The 23163-nt window shown below is 45.3% G+C and overlaps 2 protein-coding genes across 3 annotated transcripts in view; both read right to left on the reverse strand.

Moving 5' to 3' along the window:
• LOC119436140 (arylsulfatase B-like) overlaps window positions 1–6883 on the reverse strand; it is a 37123-nt gene extending 30240 nt beyond the window's left edge. For both annotated transcript variants that reach the window (XM_049655678.1, XM_037702900.2), the window contains exons 1-2: window positions 6728–6883; window positions 2896–3007 (exon numbers count right to left, since the gene is read on the reverse strand). In XM_049655678.1, coding sequence (XP_049511635.1) covers window positions 2896–3007; window positions 6728–6875 — 260 coding nt within the window. In that variant the 5' untranslated portion in view covers window positions 6876–6883. The remainder of the gene's footprint in view (window positions 1–2895; window positions 3008–6727) is intronic.
• Window positions 6884–10999: 4116 nt separating this feature from the next.
• Window positions 11000–23163, reverse strand: part of LOC119450488 (beta-alanine transporter-like) — a 70109-nt gene continuing 57945 nt past the window's right edge. The window contains exons 12-13 of the mRNA XM_037713965.2: window positions 22139–22262; window positions 11000–11276 (exon numbers count right to left, since the gene is read on the reverse strand). Of these exons, the coding sequence (XP_037569893.2) occupies window positions 22172–22262 (91 nt within the window). The 3' untranslated portion in view covers window positions 11000–11276; window positions 22139–22171. The remainder of the gene's footprint in view (window positions 11277–22138; window positions 22263–23163) is intronic.

Raw genomic sequence — 23163 nt, forward strand, 5'->3', positions numbered from 1 at the left:
TAACCTACTGCACTGAAATTTCTTGCACTCTATGCGCCTTGTGGCTGCTATATGAAGATTACTCCTGACAACTGAAGGCAGATATTTGCATTGTGATGCCGTATAAGAGATGGGCCACCTGCTTGAATAGTCGAAGACTCATGGGGCAGTGACAACTGCCCCATGAGTCTTCCACTATTCAAGCAGGTGGCCCATCTCTTATACGACATCGCAATGCAAATATCTGCCTATAACTCCATCGTCATTTTGTTCCGACTGTGTGACGTGTTGCCACTCACGAAATGCGTCCTTCGACGCCACTTTCCACCCGTCTAATGCGCTTCCCCTTGATGTCCTGTGGAGCCGCTGCCATTCATCTCGCCGCCTGCATTCGAACGTCGGGTCGTACTTCCGTCTCTCATTTGAGTCCGACACTCACCTCAAGGAATCTGAGGTCTTAATAACCTGGGAACTATTCTGACCAGAATTTCCCAGTGTCGCAAAGATAGGCGTGGATGGGCGCGGGTGGCCATTGGTAGCGTTTTCCTAGAGAATGAGGGACGCCGCTAACGTACACTAATTGGTGCCGCGGACTGCGTGCTTCTGCTTTATCATAGGCCGATAGGCGCCACTGACCCAAAAATTAGCCAACAGTTTTGCATAGTTACAAATATCATAACTGGGCCTATTACGGGCATACACTGAGCCCGACCTGAGCCCGAAGCTCCTAGGCTGGAGCTCGGGCCAGCCTCAGCCCGTGTAGTGCCCTAAGAGGATAACACCTACAAAATCAAAGCTGGAACAAGTGTGCGCTATATACCACGTATAAACCACGCATACGAGCTGTGTTCAAAAAGAAACCGAACTTTTGAAATCGCGCGCCGGCAGTAACCGGCAGAGGGAGCGCGCTGCGCTTACTGAGCGCATGTAGCGGCAGGTTTAGACAACCAACTGCCATTGGCCGCGTTTCGCTCTGGCCATTAGTTGGCTAGCTATACAGACGCTGAAGTTAGCACGTGCACAAGCTGTTCGTCGGTTTAGTGCCAAAGTGACAATGAATGAACGTAAAGAACAACTTGTGTGTGTGTGAAATTTTGTTGCAAACTTGGAAAAACTTTCACGAAGACATTTCGATTGCTTAGCCAAGCAAACGGGGAGGACTGTGTGAATTGCACGCAGTGTTATGGGTGCACATGGTTTAAGCGTTGTGAAACCGGCACAATGTCCGTCGGTGACGATCCCAAGCCTGGACGACCTATCACATCAACAGAAAATGGCCATGTCCAGAAGGTTCGTGCTGTGATTAGTGGAAATCGTCGTTTTTCGAGAAGTTGCTCACGAAGATGGGCATCAGCGTAGGGTCATGCCATCACATTTGGAGTAGCAAACTTGAGATGTGTCGTGTCAGTATAAATTCGTGCCGCGTTTGTTGACTGACGATCTGAAACAGGCCCGTGTTGAAATCAGCCAGGAATTGCTTGCCACTTCCAATGACAATGACAACTTCCTTAAGAGCATCATAACAGGCAATGAGACGTGGGTTTATGGCTGTGGTATTGAAACGGAAGTACAGTCTTCTCAGTGGGTGGAAAAAGGGTCTCCTCCTCCAAAAAAAGCACTCATGAGTCGGTCAAAGATCAAGGTGATGTTGGTTGTGTTTCTTTACTGCAAAGGCATTGTCCATCAGGAATTTGTACCACGTGGTCAGATGGTAAACAAAGAAGTCTACTAGGGAATTCTAGCACGTCTGAGGGATGCTGTGCGCAGTAAGAGGCCTGAATTGTGGTAAACCCAGATTTGGATGTTGCATCATGACAATGCAACGGCTCACGCGTCGCTCCTTGTCTGCAGCTATCTAGCAAAACATCCCATTCTCGTTGTGCCCCATCCACCGTATTCTCCGGACCTAGCCTCAGCAGACTTTTTGCTGTTTCCCAGACTTAAAAGCGCGTTGAAAGGACGTTCTTTCCAAGCCATAGAGGCGATTCAGGACAATGCGACAAGAGACCTGCGCGCCATTACAGACAGTGCGTTCCAGGAGGCTTTCCAAAAATGGAAGAAACGAAGGAAACAATGTACTGCCAGTAGAGGGGACTACTATGAGGGGGACCGTGCTTAAGATGTTGCAGAATCAGCAATAAAGATATTATAGCAAAAGTTCGGTTTCTTTTTGAACACACCTCGTATTCCATCAAAAGAAGATCGCTCAGTACTGGAGTACGTTTTTGCCTATCTTCCGCTGTTAGAATTTCAGGGCAATACTGATCGGCAACATTTATCAAATTATACTTTTTATCACACATTTCTAAAAAGTCATATTTGAATCGTTCTCCTTACTGAATTTGGTGAAACAAGAAAAAATGGCAGCGGAGTGAGCCCACCGAGCGCTTAGGAGACCTTACCGCCTCTAATGTTTCCTTTTTTGTATCACAGGTTTTCTTCAGGCTACGAAGTATTCGTCATAGCCCCGAAGCGGTCGTGTGACCAGAGCGTCGGTGAGAACGCGCAGTCCGACACAGGCGTCGGTGATGCGCTATGCCAGCAGCGCATCTCTTTCAGGCCGTCGGAACGCAGCTAGACGCCGGCGTCGGTATACATCCGGCGCAGCAGACAGGAACATGTTTTGAATATGACATAGAGTATAGAAGCACTGAGCTCAAATATAGTGAAGCACTTCAAACGGTTATAGGGTATAGCGAAGCGCAGCATTTGCGAAGTATTGGGTAGATTTCAGGCAATGGCAAAAAAAGAGCCCTATTTGACTTCTGATGGGTGGGAGAACTCTCTTTCACAGATTCGTTGTTTTTGGTGTATGAGTTGCTCGGATTGACGTGCTTCAGGGAATGTTTATATTTAATTATTCATTTTGAATCAGAATAGTGTTGAGAGTGCCCTCCAACGTCGGGCAATACTAACGGAGTGCAGATCGGCTGTGCGTAGTACTGCTCCAGGATGACTCCTTCCGAAGCAAGTCGGGCCAGATTCGGGCTGAAGAGGCCCGCGTTGTGCCACGGGACGTCATTCCAGCCTGCGTCAGGGTAATCTCGTAACGTCGAGTTGTGTGCGCAGCCCAGAACATGCAGTTTAGGTATAGACACTAGCAGATGAACATATAATCCATGGAAGTTCACGTTCCCAGTTACATGACTCTGCACAACAAAGAGGCACCAGCAGCATTGCGCAGTCGCACTATGGCTACGGATATGAACGCGGCGGCTATTTTCCTCTCGCTCATATCCCCTTTCTAGTGTGAATGGTAGCCCACCGGACGTCCGCCTGGTTAACCTTCCTGCCTTTTCGTATTTTTCTCTCTTTCTTTTCCCTCACTCCTGTCTTCCCGGTCTATACCAGAGATCTAAATCCATGAAGTAGCATAGCAAACAATTCATATCTAGCAAACACTTATGGCAACAAATTATTCTGGGACTACAACGTAGCCCCAGAAGCGTAGGACATACAGTTCGAAGCTGAAACAGTTCAAACTTTTGCAGTCGCTACAAGCTGAAGGAAGCGACCTATGTCAAGTGGTGGAACGCCTTTGTGAGAAGGCGCACAACCACGAAAAACGGACCGAAAAGAAATGTAAAATAAATTCATAGACCAGCGACATCTTTTTTGAAGTCAAGCTAAATATGAATTTAAGAACTGATATGAACGTTTTATTTATAAAATAAATAGACTCCTGCTGTTGGTTTATACAAAACAAACATCATAATAGCACTACCCATATTCGGCATTTGAGAGTGGACTAATTGTGGGTGCACCTTCATTTATCGCAATTTTTCTTACCGCAGCTCCTTACATCCTAATCTTTAGGTTATTCAGTGACGGTACTAACAACTACTTGAAGAAAGACCAATGTCATTGAAACATGCAACTTCGTTTGCGGGGTGCTGTTGTGGTAGCGAGGATGAAAACTGTATCAATGCGGCCTTCTTATTCACAACTCTGAGAGTATACCAGGTACCTTGCATGCGTCCAGCTGCGTATGTCATCATCATCATCATTTTTATGTCCACTGCAGGACGAAGGCCTCTCCCAGCTATCTCCAATTACCCCTGTCTTGCGTTAGCTGATTCCAAGTTGTGCCTGCAAATTTCCTAATTTCATCACACCACCTAATTCTCTGCAGTCCTCGACTGCGGTTTCCAACCCTTAGTACCCTTTCTGCAAATCTAATAGACCACCGGTTATCTGCCTTACGCATTACATGGCCTTCTCAGCTCGATTTTTCTGCAGCCAGCCTCTTGGTTGATTGAAGTGTTGCCCTAATTCTATCGGTAATTTCCTTGGTGAATATTTTATACTGAAAACAAGCTAATGGGCCTACAATTCTTCAATTCTTTAACGCCTCCATTTGTATGGATTTGTATAATGCTGGTGTTCTTCCAACTCACTGGTACAATTGAAGTCATGAGGGATTGCGTATAAACAATTGCAAGCTTTTCAAGTATATTATCCCCGCCATCTTTGATTAAATATACTGTTATTCCCTCTTGCCTTGCATGCCATGTGAATCCCTTCTAACCGCATCGTATATACGTATTTGTAAGTATTTATCTGTAGGTACATGAAGCTTATGGCGGGGAGGAGGGGGGGGGGGGGGGCAACGAAGATTACCTGGTGTAATTATCGTTAGTGCCAAATCGCTTGATATCGGTAAGCCAAAGCGTTCTATTTCGAACTGAGCCTTTAATTCATTGCGCCAATAAGAAAGTAAATTGCAACGCAAAAAAAAGCGAATACATAAGTTGTAATTCGCAAGAATTGTTTTCTACTGCAACACTTTAGGTATTACCTCGTCATACATTGCCAATTGGCTTCGTGAACATTCAATGCCAAATAGACAATGACGTTCGTTTACGAATAATTACTTTTTATTGCGATAGCAATTATATGGACACTCAAAAGCAGATTTCTGCCGTCGGCGTCGCCGTCGCCGTCGGCGTCGCCGTCGCCGTCGCCGTCGCCGTGAGGTTCCGTATGACGTCATTTGGAGATGAAATCGTCGCCGCGCGCCGAACGCTGTATGTGCGAGTGAAAGGGCGCGAGGGGCGCGTCTTTCACGGGGAGTGAACGCACGGCGGAGAACAAACGCGCGTTCTGCGCCGTGCTCGCTTAAGGGCTGCAGAAGTAGGCGTCTCTTTTCTCCTTTACAATCACCATATATGTAGAGCAAACGCGCCTTCTTCGGACGCGCGAGAGGCCGTGGGGGAGGGGGAGGGAAGGGAGGCGACGTTTAGCTGCGGCACCAAGTGCCTATTTATATCAGAGGCTCCAGCAACAGTCACCAACGCCGCACGCATTTTGAGCTAACGCGGGCAAAACGCCGATGGCGTCGACAACAGTTCTGCGTGTTGTTGCTACCAAAGCCGCTCACCTTACTTCGTATGACATTGCTGTGTTGCTATCGCATTCATTGCTTCGCCCTTAGGGCGAAACTGTGACATTTTTTTTATTGAAGCAAATAGAAAACTAGCTGTAAACAGCTCGCAATGGATTTATATGCACTTCTGTGCCAAATAAACTGATGTGTTTCTGGCTTACTAATGTTCTAACCTATATTTAAGCATACAAGAATTGTGTGTAGTGAGATGAACCGCTGCTAAGCTCGCAATATGTGTCCTAGACTCACAACCGTGCTCACAACATTTTGAACGCCGAGTAACGGAACAACGTGACTTGAGGTTCCAATGAGGTTCCATTCTCCTTTCACAGCACAGTTTGCTCATCAGTTGTCGTCCTCTCGAGGCAATATTCAGCTGCTGCTGTCTTATCGATAAGGCTTCGTGACAACTTTGGGAATATCTGTCGCGCGTAAGTATCCCTGAGACCGTTGTGTTTGACGACGTGGCGTAATGTGAACGGGAAGGTCATGTGAACGATAACGCTTCTTGAAAGTCTCTTTCTGCGTAGTGCCGATTCCACATGTAGCGCCGATTCCACAAGAATCCGCGAACATTGAAGTATTAGATGTGCATTAAAAAGATAAGATGCTAGTGCTATCCAGATGAAAACAGTGTTAGTGCAGCGAAAACATTATTCATTTTCACAGATATTCTACGACACGCATATTCCTAAATAAGTGGAAGGCGAAAGAGAGCAATAGAAGGGAGGAAGGAAAAGCGGGGAGGTTAACCAGACTTAAGACCAGGAACCGAACGGTTTGGCTTTGTCACACCATTTAGCAGTCAGGTTTTGTTACACAATGCCTAGCATAGAATAATACGAATAATACGAAGTGAACGATGAGAAGTGGAAAAACTATAGGACCCAAATCAACTGAAAAGACAATATAATGATGATCAGTGTCACCGCAATGTGCCACAACAAAACCTCTAGTTGTAATAATTACCCAGTCCCTGCTAATTGGGGCGAGAGAGAGAAAGAGAAACAAAGAAAAGGCTGGGAAGTTAACCAGGAAAAACCTTGTTTGCTACACTGCACGGGGGAAAAGGGTCTTAAATAAATGGGAATGAAGAAAGGGGAGAGCGAAATGGAAATCAGCGCTAAATGTAGAAAATAATTGTGCTAAGCGGAAGAGCACCGGACTCCTCATTGCTCACAGATTTTTTCCTTTCGCTAAATTCCGAAGACGCAGAGCTTTAGAATACACTGTAAAAGATGAAGAGGGTAACATAGCTTCGCACAGGCCGACGCTCTCACAAGGCCAGCATGGTATGCCAAGCTGCACCTCGTTGCGTTTCTAGCTAAACAGAAACAACCGTTGTGGCCGTTGTCCACTCACCAACGTCGTCGGCCACGATGAAGACCACGTGAGGCTGGCGAGCGCCGCGAACCGCCGTTCCGGAGGCCAGCAGCGCGGCAGCCAGCTGCCACAGTGCTAGCGAACAAGGCACGCCTCGCGACCATCTTGAGCTGCCGCAGTTCGCCATCTCTGAGCTGCGGCCCACTACTCCACGGTGTCCTCAGGAACCGCCGATTACGATAACGACGTTTGTTTTCAGTGCCTGCGCCGGATAAAGGCGCGATGATTCCTTGCGAGCGCGGCTTTGTTTCGGTCGACAGTGCGACTCCTGCGAAGAAGTTGTGTCCGTGTCGCAGTCGCTCTAATACATAGCCAGGAAGAGAATTGTACCTTCTGTCGACGCAGAAGGTTCCCAGACGGGGTCTCATGAAACATTAACTTAATTATTTCAAAGAAATTAGCAATGTTGCCTTCTTGGAACTCGACAGCTTCCTTTTCTTGTTATTCACTCGTCAGAAGCATCCCATTCTAACATGGCGTTGCTATTTTCGACGACTTTATTCCGCTTTGCCCGACCAGTCAAACACAGACAAGTTCTTGGTGTTGATATATCTCTTCATCTCGACCTAAGAACAAGCTTCTTACCACCTCTTCTTAGGCAGGTCCGGTTTCCACTTGCCACCAGAGTCAACAGTCCTTGTTTTCAACAGACATTGCTGTCAACAGTAACTGCTTTCTTGCCGATTTGACCAGCATCTCTAACTTGGCAAAATTGTTTACAGTGATGCTATTAGAAGGGAGCTACGCAGTCGTTTTTGGGCGGTGGTGAAGGCCGGCGTGCTCGGTATCATCCAGCAACGCAACCTCCATCGGAGTCCCGAATTTCCGCTTTAAAACGTAATAATCAATCATTATAAAATAAAAGTTAGTTTGTGTATACCTCACTCGAATAGACAACTTCTTTTTCGCTCTGTTGTTTTTAGTCGGTATTCCGTATTTTTTTTTTTTCTTCTTCTTCTTCTTCTGACGTCGCGCTTTACCGGCTCCACGTGGGAGGTTAGCAAGGAAGTTTTACGGTTGTGGCGGTGGAAACTGGCGGCGTGGTCAGAATCAAATTTCGATCAAAGGAGAGATCAGCCTAGAGTTACTGTACATGCTACCAAAGGTACCTTTGGTAGCATATACAGTAACTCTAGATCAACCTGTGTGGGAGCGCCGAAGTGGCCATATACGACCAGGCCATCGTTGAGAACGCGCAGGCGCCGTCGGGTGATGAATCGTCACAAAGAACAGCCAGCCAACAGAACCTTAGTACTTCCGTCTGTGTTTGATGTACCAGTTGCTGCGATTGGCGTACATCAGCGAAGGATATTTCAAGTGCTTTGCGAACTACTCCGCGATGCTTCTATTGGTGGAAGCACGCGCAGAGACACGCGAAATATCTCGAAGATTATGTATCATTGGAAGTGATCGCTCAAGTTCGCCTCTGAATACCACTTACTTTTGCCCTTTGTGCGCCATCCCTTTGTGCCCATATCCTAGCAGCTCACTGTGTCATGCGCTCAAGGTTATTTTGAGAAGTCCCTCATTACAAACATTTAACAAGTAGACGCTATCATTCAGGAGTTAGTGTTATAGTTCGTTTTTGCATGTCCTCAACTTGCGGGAACGAAGAGGATGTGCGTTCACTCTCAGTAGAATAGGACGAATTTTGTTCCATAACCTTTCTTTTTTCGGAATAACAGAATTACGAGCAAGAATCAAATATTTTCTATCACTCGATTCATATTCGGTACGTGGCCTTCCTGACATCAAAAGCTTGCTGCGCGCGAAGATGAAGATAACGAAAAGACAGACACGCGGTGGCTCAGTCAGCTAAGGCGTTACGCTGCTGAGCACGTGATCGCGGGATCGAATCCAGGCCGCGGCGGCCGCATTTCGATGGAGGCGAAATGCAAAAACGACCGTGTGCTTGCGTTGTAGTGCATGTTAAAGAAACCCAGGTGTTCAAAATTAATCCGGAGCCCTTAATTCACTACGGCGTGCCTCATAATCAGAAGTGGTTTTGGCACATAAAACCCCAGAAAAAAAAGAAGAAAAGACAAACACGCAACTTCCAAATAAATTTATTTGAACTACAATCAACTTAATATGAAATCGATTAGAAAACACACACAGTGCGTCAACTGTGCATGCGACAGTTGACGCACTGATACCGAGTAATATCAGCAGTTTTCGCTATTTCTTCGTCATGTCAGATGGAGGTCTGCTGACAAAATCGTCGCGCAATTGTTTTATCTCAATTCAAGCTTCTTGTAAAACTTCATGGGATTACTTACCGCGATATGCCCTTTTCTTTTTTTCCAACAGTGAAGCTGTTTAAGCTAGCCGTAAGAAGTATGGTGTTTCATAGAAAGCCAGCCGCGCCGTAGCCATGGCAACCAGCGACGCCGCAGCTGCTAAAACTCCTGGCGCAACCTACCGCCTGTGTACTGCGAATGCGCTGACAGCGAACGCGTTTCCCGCGTTCGCCCCGGGGAAACGCGGCGGAGTCGGCAGCGCGCAACCGCGTTGCAACCGCGTCGGCAGCGCGCAACCGCGGCAGCGCGCAAACTGCGTGCGAACGGTTTCCGCCACCCCGCCGAGATCTGCGCATGCGCCGTGATAACGATTGGATCTGTGCATGCGCTGACCTTGAGGCGACAGCTATGTAAGCATGTGCGCGGCGGCGCTCGATCAGTAGAAGCCATGGGACGCCCAAAGATAGTTTGTACTCTCGAAGAAGAGGCCGCGCTTCGCGATAAATTCCGGAAAATGCTGGGGATGACTTGGTAGTGCTTAGCCTAGACCAAAAGCAAGGACTAGCTAGGTGCCCATCAGCTCCGCTGTCTCTTTAGCATTGCGCCTCCAGTGCAAGCTACACAATTTTTTTTCTTTTTCTTTTTTCGGTGGAGATTGACACCCGCACATCATGCAGCGACTGGCCAGATGACCATGTTCGCCGTGAAGCAGATTGCCTTCATACTCCACGCAAGCGATCGTTGAAAGACCTTCCTGTCTGACCTCGAGCATTCTTTTTCCACACTTCTTGGTCTTCGTAGTTCGCAGCAAATTTTCAAGTCATGAATTACCAACTCGCCCAGACATACACCTGTCGAGTGATCTTGATATTCTCTATTTTCTACTACTCGCATAATGGCGATAATACAGGATAACAACGATTATTGGAGACCCATGTGGAAAAAAATACAAGAGGCGGATGTCTACTGGCCGCTTCAGGAGCCCGTTACAATGGCAACTCAGCCAGAATTCCATTGCTACTCCAACAGTCACTGTTGTGAGCGAAAACTTACTTTACGCAGCCGGAGGAATTGCTATTGCACAGAGCACTGAATAGTGAACTAACACGTAGCTGTGTGAGACGCAATTCTCTGGGCGATACTTGGCGCTAACCAAGTAAAGCATGCTCCCATTTTAAACCGCACATAGCTTTTTCTTTCTTTGTTTCTTTTTTTTTGTGCAGCTTGCCTTGCGGCAAACGCGTGTGTATAAATAAATTCGTGGAAGACCTCTCATGTAGAAATTGCAGTGAATTTATCGCCAATGAGTCAATGCCTATAAGTGTTGGTTTGATCCGTTCGTATCTTCTCAACTCTTACAAGCCTCTCTCGAGTAACCCTCGTTCTATTGGCCGATCTTCAACAGGTGCGGTGAATGTCAGCTGCAGACGCTGGAGCAGCACGCTTTGAATAATTCATGGGTTTTTCAGGTGTTGGACTCCAGGCCATTTTCGGCATTACGAAAATACAAGTTGTTAACTGATCATCATCATCATCATCCTATATTTATGTCCACTGCAGGACGAAGGCCTCTCCATGCGATCTCCATATTAACGGATATGCAAGCCATATTTTTTTTTACCCTCTTGCACCATCCACTATTTGCGCTTTTTATATAAATAGAAAATTCGAAACCAGTTTGTTTTCTTGCAATATTCATATTAGACTTGATTCAAAAAGTGAGTATTTGCGCACCCCTGCTTAATTTGCTTCAAGTGGCCAGATCTATAGTTTCTCGGTCAGTTGCACGGCACATTCGTGATTATTCGGGCTGAAGTCTCAAGCCACTGATTCTCTGAGTTCAACAAATCTCGTGACAAGTTTCAGAAAATCTCGTGGTCACCGCCATGTGTGCGTGGTACACAACATCAAGCAGGCTGCAGTAGCCATTTACAGTGACGCTCGCATGACATGTTGTGAAGGTGAATTTACTCATTTATTTTTTCCGTATGAAAAAAAAATGTTTCTGAAATGTTGCCATTCGGCTCCCAAACGCGTCGTTTGGTTACGCAAAGGCACGCTGTAAATAAAGAGTAGCCCATAATTGTTCAGTTTCTTGTTGCATCGTTGACATGAGGCGTACTTCGCCGTACAGCACAAAAATTGCTTCACTCGTACGTGGCAAATTCAGGGGACACAAATGAATGAACACAAGATGTGAAGACGGCTGAGACAGAAGTTTCTCTTGTGGTTTTTCTTTGCATCCTCTTGTCTTGAAGTGGACGATAAAGATGGCAGTGCGGACGTTCCTGTAAACAAACCATGCACATATCACGTTTTCTGGTATTTCCTTGAAGGCATTGTATTCCTGACAGGATATCAAAACTTGTAACCGTAAAAAAGCAGTTTGGAAACTGCTACGGCGGGTCACCAAGAGAAAGGTGCAAGCTATTCTGTGGACAGTGGCAAAACCACTTCTACCACTTTTTTTAATACATCCTAAAAGGCAATTTTTCATATTAGCTAATTAGCCAGCGCCACGGCTCACAGCGCGCGAAAGCGGCGCCGCAATAGCTGAATCGGTAAGAGCATCGCACACGCAATGCGAAGACGCGGTTTCGTATCTCACCTGCGGCAAGTTGCTATTTCATCCACTTTCATTTCAATTTATTTATCATTTCTGTAGTTCAATTAAGAACTACAAATAATTTCCCCTGCCCTGTCCTTCGGGTCGTTGTTTGCTGGCTTTCTCTGATTTGACTAATAAAAAACGGGCCCCTCTTTTAAATTATAGGGTTTTACGTGCCAAAACCACGATTTGATTATGAGGCACGCCGTAGTGGGGGACTCCGGAAATTTGGACCACCTGGGGTTCTTTAACGTGCACCTAAATCTAAGTACACGGGTGTTTTCGCATTTCGCCCCCATCGAAATGCGGCCGCCGTGGCCGGGATTCGATCCCGCGACCTCGTGCTCAGCAGCCCAACACCATAGCCACTGAGCAACCACGGCGGGTCGGGCCCCTCTTTTGCCTTTCGTCTTGTTTACATTTACATATATATATATATATATATATATATATATATATATATATATATATATATATATCTGGCAACACAGGCAACCTTTACAACTTTGTGAAAGGGTTCGCTGAAACACCCGTTATATATATATATATATATATATATATATATAACGGGTGTTTCAGTGAACCCTTTTAAAAATTTTTGTTGCCTGTGGCAGATAGTTCGATTCTAGTTCATGAGTTGGTCTACTCGAGGAGGCGGACATTGCTCGCACAAAAAATTGCAACGCATAATCGACTATTTAACAAAAATTCACTAATTAAGTTTTTAACTAATTACCTTATGGCCACATTGCAATTTACAAATTCTAGCCGTGGAGTTCGCAAGGCGGATTCACTTGGAACGAATTCTCAGGACGACACCAGTTTCGAGACATTAATTCTCGATCTTTGCGGAGAAATGCATTGACGTTCCAGTTACTTTTGTGCTTCAATGAATAAAACGACGTTTTGTTAAGAAATGAACTGGAACGCCAATTGCATTTCTCCGCAAAGTTCTGGAATTAATATCTCGAAATTGGTGTCATCCTGAGAATTCGTTCCAAGTGAATCCGCCTTGCGAACTCCACGGCTATAATTTGTAAATTATAGTATGGGCTATAAGGCAATTAGTTAAAACGTAATTAATGATTCTTTTTAAATTTAGTTAATTATGCATTACAATTTTTCGTGCAAGTAATGTCCGCCTCTTTGAGTAGACCAGATCATGAACTAGCATTGAGCTATCTGCCACAGGCAACCTTTAAAATTTGTGAAAGTGTTCGCTGAAACACCCTGTGTATAGTGTGCATGTGTGTGTGAACTTAAAAAGTTAGATTAAGTGCTTTGCATTATTGAACTGCTTAATTTATTAAAGTGGGAGGGGGGATAAATTTACAATAAGTTTTCCTTTGGCTTCATGTCATTGATAATAACTCGAATATGGTAAGCATGACAGACAGCAGGCATATCTGTGCTACACCAACAAGAGTTGCTTTGACATCAGGTGTAAGGTACGCGATCGGCTACTAGCAGTTAGTAGTGCCTTCGATATGAGGGACCCGATCCACTTGACTACAGAGATGTTCCACCTCGTTAGCTGCCGCTTCCACAATTATTTGCCTAGGAGGTCACAACGACGGCGCCTTGCACGAAGAGAGAGAAGTGAAGACTATTGCAGCCATTCTTGCTTACTTTGATCTTGAGTGCATTTCAAATCAGGCAACCATACAACCGATGCGACTTCTCTTACGCACTAATCAAGATGATAGAACGATATTTCCCCAGACTAGCACCAAATTAAACCGAAAACATGGTTAATTAATTCGACAAGCGCGAACACTTTGTCAACATTGGTTGAACTCCATTTGATATGGGGTCTTGCCAGTGACCCCTCAAAACAGTGCACATAGTGCTGAGAGTACACTGACAAACCACACATACTCTGGGACTGTTGCCTGTCACCCACACCCTTCTCCCAAACTCGCATCTCGCTATACCACTATACCTCCGAACGATGGGCGGTTAACTCACGCCACTACACCGGAAGATCAAACGTATATACCTGGTTGACTTGATTGAGTCGGCTTTGACGAAATTCGCCAGCGAGGCTCTGGACTAAGGTCCTCTGAAAACCTAACCACTTCAATAAATAAAGCTCTCTCTCTCTCTCTCTCTCTCTCTCTCTCTCTCTCTCTCTCTCTCCAAGCTGCTATATTGGCTGTCGCCACATCTACACTAACGGCTAGGTCAGCTATGGGTGGTAATCTGCTAATGGCATCTGGAGTCCATCAAGACCATAATCTTAGGATTAGCGGCAAGACACCGGCAACTCCTGCAAAGTTCCCTGCTATGCGCGAAGCTTTTGACTACGTCTTAGAACCTCCTGCTAGTATGTAAGTGATCTTCAGACTCACGGGAAGCACTTCATTCTGCAAATTCATGGTGCACGAAAGACGAAGAAGTCACACCCCGTAAACTGAACCACTGTGTTGCGCCGCAGTTGTTGCTCGCCTGCTGTGTCATCGCCGGCTACGTGAAAGCCAATCTAGCTGCTGTAACTGCTCACAGTGGCTTGCCCATTCTCATACCCCTCAACCAGATTCTCTTGTGTCTGCTGTTCCGGGGCACTCCCGTCGATCACTGCAGAGTGAACGGCAGTATGCGGGTCCCTTCGCGACGTTAGTTCGAATTGTGACATCTCGCATACCACGTGGCCTAGATAGGCGTGATCGCGCGTGCTTCTTAAAATTCAGTAGTGCAATACTACAATGCGCCACACGCGCGCTGTTCGAGAGGACTTGGCTCCCATAATCTGTACTTGAAGCATTTCACAACTTACAAGAGTGACTTTTCTAAACCTCCGTCGCGGTGTACGCCTTGAACTGACCTTGGGGGAGCGCTGCTTCTGTTTTACGTGCGAGCAAGACGCTTTTAACTTATTTTCGTGACATAGGCGTTAATCAAGTCCTCGGGCCGTATTATGAAAGGATTATTTTCGACCGATTTTATTCATTTCTTATCATCCGTCCCGCTGAGTGGGCGATCTCGGCGATATCGGTAGTAGGAATTCGTGGGAACCATTGACGAAGGGCAATAACAATGAAAAACGCAACGAATACTTGCATAATAGGGGCCTTTTAGAGTTTATTCTGTTCGCGGTGCACCTTTCATGCTAATAGTGCTTTTTTTTATTTCACAAATTAGCTGTATGCAGTATTTTTTTTTCAGTTTTACTTCGTATTATTCGTTATATTTTCCACATTGGTTATATGTTCTTTTTCTTCTTCTTCATTTTCACCGTAATCCTCTGGTGTAGCACGCCAGCAAGCGTTTTGCTAAGATGTCCAGCTGTCGTTCATTTTTAGTCTCACTCTCTTTCTCTTTCACCCTCTGTGAGCATCTCTGTTGGCCTCCACTCTATAATGTCCCGATGCACGCAGAGCCGTCAGTTGCGTCACTGCCTGCTACGCCGATATGTGAGGGTAGCCACAGGAAAACATCAGCGAATAAGGGCGAGGACATGAAGATGATGGTGGGCGGAATTTCTCGTGGTGTTTCGCAGGACGAGATTCTACATATAACCTGCAAGAATCGGGTTTACTTGTCGCGATCACTATCTTTATTTCAATAAAGTTGTTTCTCTCTCTCTCTCTCTCTCTCTCTCTCTTTCTCTCTCTGTCTGTCTGTCTATCTCTGTCACTAAGTAAGACATATCAAGTATATCTTGAAGCTCTCAATGTTATCTACTAGGGAAACATATGCCACACTTTGATCAAGGATAGAAGGTTCATAATTTACAATTTGTTTCGCGCCAACTAGAATACCACATCAAATAAGAGAGGCCAGGCGCTTTCGAAACATATTGTGCAGTATGCACCAAGTTGCCCAGCTGTGCGCGTTATCAAGCAGGTTAAGCTTGAATCCTAATAACATGGTCGCAGTCATTAGGCCACAAGTCGGACAGGAGCACAGCGGCCTATTAAGAGAGACATTCGTATTCTTCGGTGCTTGAGCTAGGCTGAAAATTCCGCCAGAATTCACATACAATGATTGTCTAAATTATGCGAGATCATTCCCACGAGACACACACACCCACACACACACACACACACACAAACACACACTTTATTTCTCTTCCATAAAACATTGTTCACTTCATCTGCTTTGCCGGAGACAGCTATCATGGGACGGTGCGTGTTGAAGTATGATAAGTGCAATTCTGCACTCCTTGTCAACTGTTAGCGTGGCGCTGATGATAGTTACTCGCTTGCCATACTACTGACCAAGTTCGATTGCTCGCACAGGTCTAGATTTTCTTAATTTGTTTTTTACGCAGTCATCATTTCGAGGCCAGATAGATACCATCTTCGTCTTACCTATGCGAGAGTCCTGTTGTTGCACATATTCCATGCCTCCTTGTCAATGCAGATTGTAGACTTTACAACCAACCTGATACTATATAACATTGTTTTATTCCTTGGAGTGACGTATTTTGTTTTGGGGATATTTTACAACGAACCATCAAAAAAGAAGTTCATATTACATTTTACGGTATCCGGTACTTTCCGTTCGAAAAGACCATCAATATTACACCGTATGATTTGTTCATGTGACTGGGACATTATTTATTATGGAGGAGCCGCATTTCGATATACACGCCGAGCCACCTCGCTCGACAAGGTCTGTCTTCCGAGAAGAGGCTGCTCAAGTGCATAGCGTGGTCGAAATCTTTGATCCCGTTCCTGAATGGCTTATACTTCTCAACAGTTGTGTTTGCCCAATTTTTCAAGAAGTTTTATTAGACTGTGTAGCATAGTGTGCTTTTTTTGTTCCTCTGTGAATCTAAATGTAATGTAAATAATGCTCGCTCTAGATTACTGACATTTTTCCACGCAATAAAGAATACTGTTAGCGTGGCACCGAGGATAGTTATTCGCTTACCAAGTTGCAGTTCGATTCCTCGCACGGGATTAAACTTTCTTGGATTTTTTTTTTTTGTGCTCACCATTTCGGAGCCAGACAGATATCCAGAGGCCAAAGTGGGGTGGAGGTAGGCAAGGAATGCTCTCACATTAAAACACTGTTGAGGGGCACAAAACGTTAGGAATAACTGCACTATGTTCTTGGCTTTTTAATGCGAATGGCAAAGTAATGTATTTTACAAAACACAATGGAGCGAGTTCTCATGCGTCATAACGTGAAGATCACGTCAAATCGCGAGCGTTATCAGTTACGCAAGTGTTGAATTCCGCATGCCTTAAAGGTCAACCTCTCTTTTTAACTTGCTGTCACTGGTATGTAGGTTCCATTCAACTCTAAACAACAACTAACATGTCCTAATGTCTGTCGCCGCGTTTCTATAGGTTCTCGGCTCAAAGTTATCGTTAGTTAGTCTTTTATGAGGAACTTAATTAGTTTTTTTTTATTTTGTAATCTTATTTCACTTTACAATCTCAGTGCATTCACCCCGTTCACAACTGCTCATATGGGCCCGTATATTGTGTGACAAGACGCGAACAAAGTAGAAACCTCATCACTGTGCCAATGTTTCGACAATAGCGCTTTCCTAGACGATAACGGGTCTTCTTACCGAACCGTTGGCACCTGGCGTCTTAAGGCGTCAAGAAATCTTCAAGATGGTCAATAAAGCTATTGTATATCAGCGAGAAGACACGTTAAATACAAAATCGCTTTACGTAGCTTCTAAACACGATGCATCGGTGTGTGTGTTTTCTCACGTTTCGCTGGCAATATTGTTTGCCGCGGGTACCTGCGTACTTACTCGGGCAGTGAATAAACAGCAATCGCTTTAAACCTCGTAAAGTGCCGATAATCTCATCAGTAATTGACCAAAAAATCGAATTGGCCATGCTAGCTGTTCAAGTTTGAAATAGAAAGAGCGCGCATACTCGAGCAACGCAAGGTATCGATCCGTAGAACGTATAGTTCTGACCTCCCTGTTTGCTCAAGAAAAGCATAAATAATTGGGACAAAGGACAAGATGTAACTGCCTCAAGCCACTGCTTCCACTTCGCAAGTGAGCAGAAAAAAAAAAAAGGCTGCGCTCGCGCAAGCGAATTTCCACTGGGCTGCCACGTCAGTTTGAATGCCAAAGAGAAAAAAAAAGCAGATGAAAGAAGCAACTGACACCGAGGTAAGTGTCAGGGGAACGCTCGGGGGAAAAAAATGGAAAGCACCAGTCGTCTCAAATAACATTTTCTCTTTTGTCCTTAAGTGACGTTAGCATTCTCAATAAAGCGATGCGCAGAGCAAACTCTAAAGCGAATGTTTTCTATGTGAGTACAATTAATGTCTTTACATTCAATTACCTGAAGCTATATAGGTACAGCTTCGCGGACATTGCGTGTAGATCTTTATGGCGTGCAGTGGCGCTATTTGTTTTATCAGTCAATCCATTGGTGCGACAGGGGCATGATTCGAAATGGTCGTCTCGGTTCCCTAAATGGTCCGAGAAATTACCCCGGTTTCATTTGTTGTCCAAGAACGTCGAGGTACCGCGGTTGAACTTCCCCGCGCGCTTCCGAAGCCTGCAATCACCGATCTCCGGGTACTGTGCGTGGCTGGTCACGCAGATAATTCTTCTTAATTGTTTATTTGCTTTGACTTTCCCCCGTTTTCTTTACAGCTCAGGGAAGATTCAGTTTCGACCCGCCGTGGTTGCTTAGTGGTTTTGGCGTTATGCTGCTAAGCACGAGGTCGCGGGATCAATTCCCGGCCGTGGCGGCCGAATTTCGATGGGGGCGAAATGGAAAAACGTCCGTGTACCGTACATTGGGTGCACGTTAAAGAAACCCCAATGGTCAAAATTAAACCGAAGTCCCCCTACTACGGCGTGCCTGATAATCAGATCGTGGTTTTGGCTCGTAAAATCCTATAATTTATTTAATTTTTTTAGATTCAGTTTCGAGACATTGTTGAGAAATAATCTGATGAACTATGCGGGGCAGGCGGTCGATGCTTTATTGTGCTACTAGCGACACCAGGATCACTCCGCATGTGAATAAAAAAAGCCGCCGGCGATGGTACATTGACTGTGGCAGCGTTCTTCTACTGAGCACATTTTGCGCGTTCAATGACCAGACGTGGTGGAAGCATTCTTCTGACGCAGAGCACTATAAAATGTGCCAGTTTACGGATATTTGGTGCGCATAAGGGAGTCGTCCTAGGTGGCCGAAGTTAACCCCAGAGACAGCCCTGTCTTAGTTTCAGGGACATTCTTAAAATCAATCAGTCATGGATCAATGTAGTTGCGTACGTTGATCGTTCTCTCTTTTTTTCAGTAAGCTGCAAGCAGACAAAAAAATTAATGGCCACTATGGCAATCAGTAACATCACATGTACAAGGTGTCATACAAATGGTTGGTGCATATATACAGTGCCGCTTATACGCATTTATGAAAATGTGAACTGAAAATGTTCACATAGAACGAAAATAAAAAAAAAGAAGTGAAGAAGCAGAAAGATGTATAAAAGGTGCTTGTCGGCGCTGCTTAACAGAATGCAAGCTTAAATGAAATTTTGCACAGCTTCGAAATCGTGGAGACTGCAAGCTTATAATGAGGTAGGTTCTGAACTAAGAGGCTCTCAATCTGCAACACCTCAATCCAAACGCTTTTGTGCATCAGACTCACTGCAAAACCAGTGCTTCGAACTCATGCGCACTGTGCTTCATTCTGTAAGCCTTTATTCAGTAAACGTGTTACAGTTTTCTGTATGGTTCCGTGCGCCAACAGAATCTCAGTTTTTTTTTTCTTTCTTTTTTCTTCTGACGTTGAAGTTGGAAAAGACACAGAGTGAGAGGGAAGAATTTTGGCATGCTCTCTTCGTCGAGAAATTCGCGTGGCTCCGACATACTCTTAAGTTTTTGTAGCCTGACACAAGAGCAAACCAGCGCCGATGGCGTGGCTTTAGGCTACGCGCAAATGAGCCCACGTGCGTGCTTCGAGACGACCCTTGCATTCCGAAGAGAGAGATACGTATCGCACTGTGCCCCACATTTTGTTATGTACGCAGAAACAGCCTGAAGCACCGCGAATTGTGCATGGATGCGCGGTCAGAAATCGAAATGAAGTTGCGACAATGCGGTTGGCGCACGCACGCAGCCGTATACCGGCCGTACTTCGTTGAAAGGCGCGGGGCCAGCATGCGGTCCCACCGGACAGCCCTGTATCAGGCGCAGAAAACTTCAGTCGTCTTCCCCGAGAGGAGTTGGCCGCAGGATCTTTGCGTAAATAACAGTGGACACCCGTCGCTCACGTTTGAATCTACGACGACACCTTGCGCCATATAGGAGGTATATAACCCGAATGTCCTACCGAACGTCCTTGAAGGCGGCCTTTCTAAGAAATGAGGAGATTATACGTATCGATTCGCAGAAATCCGTCGACTAAATTCGCTCATCACGTCCAGGCGCTTATGAATGTCACGAAGCGTGTACATTGTCAATATGCTGCCAGAACCCATCACGGAAGTTCAGAGCCCGTGGTGTTGTTCTGCAGATGCCGACATCGCGGGTACGACACCCGACCACGGTGACATTACTTCATGCAGGCGGGATGTCAATACGCCATTTTACATCTACTTAAGCGCACTCTAAACCACAGGGTGGTCAAGATTACTCCCGAGTCCTACACTACGTCGTCCCTCAGAGCCCAGATATAGACCTGTGGCGTAGAAATCAATCAATTCGTTTTAAAAACGAGTACAAGACTGGTTTTCGGCGCCCAAGTCGGTCTCGCTCCCTCAAATAAGCATGTAGGGCAAAATCTCCATGCTACCCTCATTGACCTGGTGCAATTCGGTGCGCATAGGCGTCATTGCCTCACGCTGCATTGAGTGAGCACGTAGTGCCCTCTGTGGCCCTCGCTGCGAAGCGCGACTTCATCGGTGTCTCCTACTTGGCAAAAGATGAAATCCTCGTTTGTTCGCAAGTGTTCTGCAACGTCATATAAAACAGTGTGGAAGGGCCTGGCTTATACACTGTTCTACAGCTTCTTAATTCAGCAAGACAAGTTTCTTTCTTTTAAAGCTACGGGAGGTTTTGTAGGAACAATGCTGCTTTCCCACAAGAAAATCTCGGAGACTACGACGTGAAAGAACCAACACAGGGGACAACTCACAACTACAGTTTAATCGTTCCAAACAGATGTATTTTCAGCGAACACATGAGATAACTACCAAAGAGAGAGAGCGTGGAAGCACAAAAGTCGTTTGCCATCGCAAAAACTATCCATTCAAGATATCCGACGTGCACATCTCTCTCAAGTGTTTAGTGCTAAGGACGGCCGACTAATGCATTTATCTTATTGCTTATGTAAATAATCTCAATAACGTGCCACGTCGTTTGGTCGTTGTGCCTTGCAAGAATGGCGTGCTCACCTAACAGAACTGCGCAATCGCGGTTCTTGCAATGCACAGCAATGTAAGAAATGTATCCGCAGTTTTCTTGCACCAAAGCCAAAACGTGAAGCCCTTACCAACTCTTCAAACTTCCTGTCTTTATAAATATGATTTCGTTCAAACAAAATTTGCAGATTCTTCCATCACAAAACGCTTTCAAATTTGACTTTTCGTGATGCCCTGGCTGGCACGTGCCCTCTGCATAAAATTACTGCACATTAAAATTGTTAACGAGGGCTCCCATATTTTTGTGTGCGTTATTCGCCCTGGTAGATCTGCATCACGAAGCACGAATCTTAAGAGGAGCTCACTTTCTTTCTATCTTTTTTTTTATTTTATTTTTTTAGCTCGACAATGCACGTTATAGGGTCGTAGACTTAAAGGTCTATGTAGAATAAAAGAGGATAGCAAAGCAACAGATTAAAAGACATCATGCAAAGAAATCGTCCTAGCTAGAAACACGACGCAGTAGTACACAACTACCTTTAATGTAGTGGTTTTCAAGCAAGCAATAACAATAACTACATGGGTTAAACTAACAGCGTGAAGGTAGAACTTCGACAGAAGAAAAGAAACGTTTCATACCGTTTTTCTTTTGTCCAAGTTCTACCTTAGCGCTGTCAGTTTCATGCACAACCAATTAGCCCAAATGTGAGCCTTTCTTAACTACATATTTTCCACGATAAATTTCCACAATAACTTTCACAATAATTTCCACATTAAAACATATTTTGTTTCGCCCTCATGTAAGGGAAAACGTAAGAAAAAATTAAACCACGCCAAATTAGAATGTCGGCTCACTGGCATATCAAAGAAAAAAAATCGATTAAGAGATACATGCAGCAGAATAAGTGTGTCTGAGCACGACAGCTTGGGGCATAGTAAGCTCATATATATGTGACCGAATCTTTGATAAGGTCGCATGTGAGCTTATCAGCGAGAGGAAAAAAGTAAGATAAATGACTTCCTTGTGTTTCTCATTTTGATACGACACTCTAGAAATCTAAATGAAGTAGGCTCCCCCAACGTCGCATTAACGTTATCTGAGAATCTGATTTATGCAGGAAATTCGATGTTACCGAAACAAGTAATATAAACTGGCATGTTAATTAACGAAGTGAGCACTATATGTATGAGCGCAAATTTGCGGTCAAACTATACAAACTATATGCAAACTATACCGACCTGTAGGCGGCGAAGTATGTTTGCGTTTAACGCTCAGACGACAGTCACCCTGACGACCTCAGCCAAGCGTAGGCGGCCACTGCAGCGACCGTCGTGCTTCCTTTCTTCCTGTCTTTTCACTAGGCTGCAAGAAAAGACAATGTCATGAAATAAGAATAACAAGCAGCACTGTTTGCTCCCTAGTAACCTGCTTTCATACACCACTGAAACGAAAGATCTTTGTTTAGTGGTGGGAACATCACGTCCTAAAGCGCAGTATGTGATTGCATATATTTCCTTTTTTTTTTCTTTCCTGCTTCCCGGCTATACACTATACTGGCATGTTATTAAGTGTGTCGGACTACCCGATAACTCTGTAGCTATTCTTTTTTTTTCTTTTCTTGAGCTAAGTTAACGAGCGACAACACGTGCGTAAACACGTCTCCAATAGCTTGAACGGCCGCTGTCACATCAGTGCACCGCACTTTCCTTGCATTTCTTACGCGGCAAAATGCAACCACCTCGGCCTGGCGTCTAAAACACCGACACTTCGACAAAGAACATGCCACCGCTCCTGCGACTGAAATGAGAGTGCGCTCTCTGCGTTTCGGCGTCAGCTCTGCTCACTTTGTGAGTGCATCTCCACGACTGCGCGCGGCTAAGTAACGGCGCTTTCCAGTCGTTGAACCTCAAAACTCTAAGCGCACCAAATCCGCTCTCGCGAGGGCTCTCTCCGACTTCCGTGGTGCCACTATATAAGACCGGTCTCGCGCGAGCGCTCTTGGCGCACTTACATGTGCCAACCACTGGAAAGCTCCACAGGGCTCGAGAACGTAAAACTAAAGTTGGCTGCCCGGCTAGGCGAGAATGTGTTTCTTGCGCTGCCTACAATACATATGATGAAGACAGGAGAATTTAGGGACAGGCCATCATGTACAGTGCTCTTATAACGGGGAAGCTTGCTTGCGGCCGGTGACATGAAGCAGGCGCTTCTAGGTTTCAGAAAGTTTGTGTAACATGCATTGTTGTCAAAAGTGTAAATATCC

This window comes from Dermacentor silvarum, chromosome 1 (assembly GCF_013339745.2).
Source record: "Dermacentor silvarum isolate Dsil-2018 chromosome 1, BIME_Dsil_1.4, whole genome shotgun sequence".
Lineage (NCBI taxonomy): Eukaryota > Metazoa > Arthropoda > Arachnida > Ixodida > Ixodidae > Dermacentor > Dermacentor silvarum.